The sequence below is a fragment of the Nestor notabilis genome, unplaced genomic scaffold (genome assembly GCF_000696875.1).
Source record: "Nestor notabilis isolate BGI_N333 unplaced genomic scaffold, ASM69687v1 scaffold34542, whole genome shotgun sequence".
Taxonomy (NCBI): domain Eukaryota; kingdom Metazoa; phylum Chordata; class Aves; order Psittaciformes; family Psittacidae; genus Nestor; species Nestor notabilis.
Genome location: NW_009917575.1, coordinates 142 through 6,829, shown reverse-complemented (window position 1 = coordinate 6,829; position 6,688 = coordinate 142). Strand labels below are relative to the sequence as shown.

Here is a 6,688-nt window from a genome sequence, read left to right as displayed (position 1 = left end):
AATTTTGGCCCCCCCCCCCCCATTTTATTTCTTTCAATATTTACTCTACCTACTTTTATCAATTTGGCACAATTAAAAAAACCCCAAACTTGAGACAATTGAAGGAATTTTTTCACAGATTATTATCTCAGTGTTTCCTGGACTGACAATTTCCTCACGTACTTTACATCCAGCCCTTACACTGCATGAAAGCCTCGCACTGAGCCACTGGCAGAGAGTGCTGGGGCAACAACCAACCTGGCGGCAGAACATTCCACCTGAGCCAGGCTTCAGAGTACTTACTTCCTACAGCCCCACTCCACATTGAAACAAACTTCACCTCACCTCTCCTACGCACGCTGTGTAGAAGTACTTGACGTAAGAGAACAGCGTTACCTTAAGCCCAATGGCTTGATGAGCTGCCAGAGTAACCGTGATGGATCCATCTGAAGAAATGATTTCTCCCAGACGTGCGTACATGGTGTTTGACAAACCAAGGCCACCTGCAATGTTATATTCTAAGTAGATACCTTACAATTTAGTTTGCCCCTTCCCCCAAAAATCCCTTTCAAATGCAGGAACATCGCAAATATAACTGTTAATTGGAGAGTGTCTTGGTGCAGACTGGATGTAGTGTGTCCACAAATACGGGATAAAGAACAACCCTTCAAAAATGTCCTCCATCAGAAAATGTGAGTCTATCAAGATACAAACTTATCACCAGCACATCCTTTTTGGAGGAATTTTGTGATCTGCTGCTGCAACCACAGACTATTTGTATGGAGCTTCAAAAGAACAGAAGTAAGATAAATCAAAGCTGCATCTGTATGAGCCTAATGTTCAAGAATTTTATGTCCTCAGGAGTACAAGTCCTGCTCCCTGTAATTTCAGAGTATTTTATACATTACTACTGAATAAACTTTACCTAGTTAAGATTATCTTTTACCAGGTTATAATTCTCTACTTGGGACAGTGGTCTTAAGTGAGGATAATGAATACTGTATTTCAGCGGGTGTCTCGATAGTCCCACTATTTTATTTACACTGAATAAATACAACAGCAATTAATCAACATCACTGCCTCTTACACCCTTCCCCTTCCAAGCATGCTGATGGGAATTAAAGCTCCTCCTATCTATACACTCTTACTTCTTTTCCCCTTCCTGAGTGAGGCTGGGTTCAGGATTCACCTTGGAGACTACTGATGATGTGCACGCTAATTCCAGTGATGCCCATGTTAAAGAGCCATTATTCCATCATTTACATGAGCTTAATTTTGCCTGTTAATGCTTCTGGCAAATATGCCACTATGAAACAATAACCCTTATGAGAAATACCAACCATGCAATGCAGGAAGCACTGCGTATGTGCGGCTGAAGAGGTTTAAAATATGATGAGCGCCAGCAACAAAAAACCAGCAGGTTCAAACTACAGAAACTGGGAAATAACCTGGTTAGAAGCATGTTAGTTATGGTGCAGAAAGAAGTAGCTTGTTTGTACAAGGGGATTGCTTTCCCTCTTCTGGGGTTTATAAACGGGAAGCTGAGAGAATACTATTTCATAAGCTTCAGACCAACACAAGATCAAAACAACACTAACATTTTACTGAAGTGTGATTTCGAAGTCAAATACATTGCCTTTGAGAGTCTTTAAAAAGAGTGAGTGGGAAAATGAGTGGGAAACTCATTTCTAGTTAACCAATAGAAGTTACACTTCCAATGTCATGATACTTCCCAACATTCTGCTTTGAGTTCTGCCCGTGTTCTCTGCTTCCAACACCTCCATTCAGTGGACACTAACCTCCTGCCTTCTTCCAATGTACTATGTAACTCCTAAACACTTCTCTCTCCCTGTATGGGTTCAGGTGCTCTGTCCAGATCTTTCTCCTCCTGGGACACTATCCTGAAAACTGGAAAGAGCTTGAAAACCTCTTTTCTAACTTACTCTCGCATCAAATTCCATGAATGCCATGAAAAACATCTAATACCATTTCTAAATGCATTTCAAAAGCATTAACTACTAAACAGCAATCACATCATGTTACAGTACATGCCAGTTGTCCAACATACTTTAATGATTTTGTAAACAACCACTTTATTTCAAGAAGTGAAATCAGTGCAGCACAACAGCACTACTTACGTTGCCTAACACAACTAAAAAGGTTTCATAAAAAATGCTACGAAAAATTGGGTTTTTCTTTAGCACCATGTAAATACTGAACTATGTCTCCAGCTTGATATAGTGTTATTGTAATCACTGAAAAAGAAGAGTGTTGTTTCCCACTATTCTCTTAAAAAATCAGGTATCTTCCCCACAGAAACCATCTTCTGCAGCTGGTCAATCAGTTTTGTCCTCCTCTGAGCTCTTTTCTTTAAAGTCTCCTTCTTTTATAGTAGAAAATGACAATGCAATGATGTAAGTTCTTCAGAAATTTCATGTAAAAATATCATTTCAACCACAATTTTTATTTTATGCATAAGACCAACATTTTCTTGAAAACTCCTTAGCAAGTTTAAGTGTTACTCACTGCAGAACTACTGTCTCTGATCTCAGTTGGCACTATAATGTCCTTTGACACATAAACTTTCTGTTCTGCATTGCGCAGGAAAGATTTAGTACAAAAGCCATACTTCTAATAAACAGACATTGTACTTTTACACTTCTATATGGTCAAACACATTCCCATCTGCCAATGACAGGTGACAGCTTTGACAGATCCGTTCCATGACCAGGTCCACTGGAGTTTGGACCCACTACAATTTTAGGAACCATCAGCAAGATCTACAAGTCCCACAGGATGCCAAGTAATACTACTGCATCCAGGAAAAGGAATAAAAAGGCAAATCCTACGCCAAGAGGAATTTACACCATCTAAGAGTAGTTACCTAACTCTGGCACCCAAGACAGGAGTATGTGGAGCTCCCTCCACAGCCACCTGACATCCGTGGTGCCCACATCCTTTGTAAATGGGGAGGAAGCCTCAGCTCCTGATTTAAACATCCCACTCAAATGCCTACACATGGAATAGTACAGACACAACCTGCAAGACCCAAAAATGCAATCCTTAATACAGACTACTGGGTTATTCTTTCGTGACCACTTACCATACTCCTCTGGAATCTGCATGCCAAAGAGACCCAAGTCCTTCAGTCCTTTTAGAGTTTCAGGTGGGATTTTTGCTTCTCGATCAATTTTCCTTGAGTCCACTACAAATACAGAAGGTTTTATCATTTAAAACTGTGTTTCTTAGCAGGAAAAAACCTCTGAAGCTGCAGAGTTCTCAAGTTAGAGCCATGGTCACTGTGTGCTCTGAGCCAGCAGCAGTATGATCCAACCAGCAGCCTGCGAGCCCAGCGCTGAGAGAGGGCTCCCTGAGCACTGCACCCCTCCCTGCTCTCGTTTTCCTCTGGTCTTCTGAAGCACCTTTAGGAAAGACACAGTGCTTGTTGCACCACAGACAGACGTACTGCTCACCCCTAACTTCACAAGTGCTACTCCTGGCTTCACTCTGAGTTACCAAGGGTCCCGTTTGGCCTCCTCCCTGTGCGGCTGGAAATGTCTCCGAGAACACCAAACTGGGTGTTTTAGCCTTTTGATGGCAGTCACACAGACAAGTCCTAAGCACTGGAGAGGGAATTCCCAATTCTCTTTCTGGAAAGCAATGCTCCACTTAAGTAGCCCACCTTATTACACCATCAAGGTCAAAACACAGAACCAACTGCAAGGTCCCAAGAATATTGATTATGGCTGCAAAGTCACAACACATACAGGAAAACGATTTGGAAGTGGGAAAAATGGGGGTTTTATTTAATATTCTCAAACCTGTCTATATGTACAGGTTGTGCATGTGCGTGTCAGCTGATTCCATGACTGGAATTGCAAAGTATTTCCAGGATTTTCTACCTGAACCATGTCTAGGTCAATGAGTTAATCACAAAAATCTTTTTCTTCTGAGTTATTTGAATTCTTGGGGATTAAAAGAGCTGTTCCTGTGGCAGTGAAAGCAAACAGAATCACATGAAGCAGCTCAGGAAGGCTGCAGGCTGCAGAAAAAGGAACACAAGCTGTCTTTCCAAAGAGTACCCAAAAAGAAGGAATGGGGCTTCCCTAAACCCCACATTAGCTTCAGTCATAGATGCTGTAACTCCTGTATGGAACAGAGCAGTGGGAGGCAACTGAACATTCTGATGCTCTTCTAAGAGAAGTTGTTCAAGAAGAAAACTCATTCTAAAAGAGAACTCTTGTTTCTCAGGCTAATCTTTAGCTACACAGTACCAGACATGTATCTGTGGTCTGCCATCAGCAGTTCTGTGGAGAGAAAGGTGGATTTTTACCTTTTCCTCCACTCTGCCCATACACACCTGGTGTCTGGAATTTGTCAAGCTCTGGAGCAACTCTGCTGAGCTGAATTTCCTTACCCAGTGCCAGTCAAATCAGGTTTCTAACTGTGTGAGGCTGCTCTCCTAACATATCCTTACCACACCTGTAAGTCACCTTGAATAATGCAACATTTAGTTACTAAAACTCAGGAGTCGTTGGGAATTCAAAAATGAGCAATTTCCATCTTCAGTTAAGACTCTATAATTTGACATTTTTATTCCTCCCTTAAAGACCAGGGTTTTTTACTCAATAAATGATGTTCCCCAACCAAGCAGAGAATTAAAAACGTCACCTGCATAAAATCTTCATTTACAGTCACTGAGCAACATTACAGTTTTATAGTTAAAATCACCTGGATCTCATGAATTGTGATCTGTGACAATCACAGGCTTCTTCAACCCCCTGCAGTGTTCTGCAATCTAGACCCAGTACCTTTGTCAGGGGGAGATGGAGCCCACACTGCTCAACTGCCTCAGAGACTGCTGAGGTGTTGTAGAATAAATAGGATTATCTACTGCAGCAGTAAGGGAAGAAACACCCTGCAACCCTGCCCGGAATGGGTATGGCTGATAAGACTTTTCCCAAATGGAATCATTACTCTGATGCAGGAAACACACACATGCTTATGATTTCTCATAGCTTCTCACTGGGTCATCATTTATGAATATCTCTGCTGAACTTTCCTAAAAGCAGGTTTTAAAGTTTAAAAGTTTCAGAACAAATTCACAATACACGGAGTAGCAAATAGCATTATTCAACAGAGTTAACCTCCAGTTCACATCCTACCTCTAAGCCAGAACTCTTTTATTTCTGGGTTTTTCTGTTTTGAAGATTTATGTCTTCTCATCAGCACCCAAATGCCAGATATATAAAAGCCATAAATGAACATGTGTAGAGAACCAGCAGCAGGATGTGACTAGCAATAAATGCATTCAATAACTTAAATATTTTAAGTATAACAACCTTATTTGGCTGTTATAGTTAACTCATTTTGTAATCACTAAATAACAAGAATAAGAAACTAGTAACTATACCTTCTTCATTGAAGAATTTTTCTACAGGTCCTACAAACTGGTTCATCTCCTCTAGTTCTTCATTGCTGACTTCTGGAAAAGGGAAAACTTCTTCCTAAAATGAGAGGCAACTTATTATTTTCTTTTTTTTAAAAAGCATGACTCGTGCAATAGAAATGAAGACTCAAGAACAGGCTTTTCAAATGCTAGACTCTAAAAAATGTGGAAAGTAAGAATTGTGGAAAATGTTCAGAAACAGCCGTATCTGATGAATTCCACAGGACTCCACTACATACTAAAACCAAATCAGAATGTATTACCAGAAATCAGAAACATCGGAGAGGAACTGAGAGTTTTAAGAACTATGAGGATGATGATTCATTGACCATGAACTCTGTCAACATAATCCCACTCAGGGATTAAAGTAAAATCACTTAATTTATATTGGAACCAATTTACTGTTATGCTGTTTCCAAAGCTCAGCCCATAAACACAGCACATTCCACCTGGTAAATGTCACTAGTACAAAGGTTAGTGAGACCCACACTGCTCATCACCTGGTACTTTGGTCATACACAGAAGCGGTAGGACCAGACAGGCTTGAATAAATAAACCCAAGCAACTCACACAAGTGAAATGCTACTAGAGTTTGTGCTTCTAATTTTTACCATCCTTCCCCTTTTAAATAGAAGAGTCTACCTCTGCCCAAACAGAACTGTTCAGGATAAGCTGAAGAATTGTGTCAGCTCCAAAATTCATGATCCAGTAAATGCTATAGTTTTTCAGTAAACTCTCGTATTGAGATTTGATGGGGGGAATAAAGGTGTACGAATGAGGTTTAGTGTGATGGAGTCTGACCTTAATGCTTTACTTGACCAGGTCTCTTTTAACCCATTTGAGTTATTCCTTCTTTCCATTTATTTAGCCCTGCAATCTCTGATACATGCACATGCCAAACCCTGGATTAACAAGTACTGTTTTAATAGAGCACTAATCTCAAATTGGTAACTGCTTTGTGGCATCTCAAGACACAGTAAGAACTTCAGTCTTTCCTACAAAAAATTGTAAGCAGAAGCTTACATGAAGACTTGTTCCTTGAAGTAAACAGAGGATAAACTGACCCAATTTTTGTGGAATGCAGTTGTTCAAAGCCAGAGACCAACTACAGACACTTGCATTTCTGTAGGGAACTTGCTGGGCTTGCAGGTGACAGGTCTAGCTCGTTCTTCTTGAGTATTCAGAATTGCACCATGCACTTATGTGCACACAGGTGCAAATGGCTTATTTAACCCAGCTTCAGCTAAGAGCTCAACTGAG

General features: G+C 40.6%; 1 protein-coding gene across 1 annotated transcript in view; it reads right to left on the bottom strand.

Moving 5' to 3' along the window:
- Positions 1-5,486, bottom strand: part of ACAD9 (acyl-CoA dehydrogenase family, member 9) — a gene marked incomplete at its 5' end in the record, with an annotated part of 17,856 nt that extends 12,370 nt beyond the window's left edge. Inside the window, 3 exons of the mRNA XM_010009303.1 lie at positions 376-482; positions 3,083-3,184; positions 5,393-5,486. Of these exons, the coding sequence (XP_010007605.1) occupies positions 376-482; positions 3,083-3,184; positions 5,393-5,486 (303 nt within the window). The remainder of the gene's footprint in view (positions 1-375; positions 483-3,082; positions 3,185-5,392) is intronic.
- Positions 5,487-6,688: the final 1,202 nt, after the last annotated feature.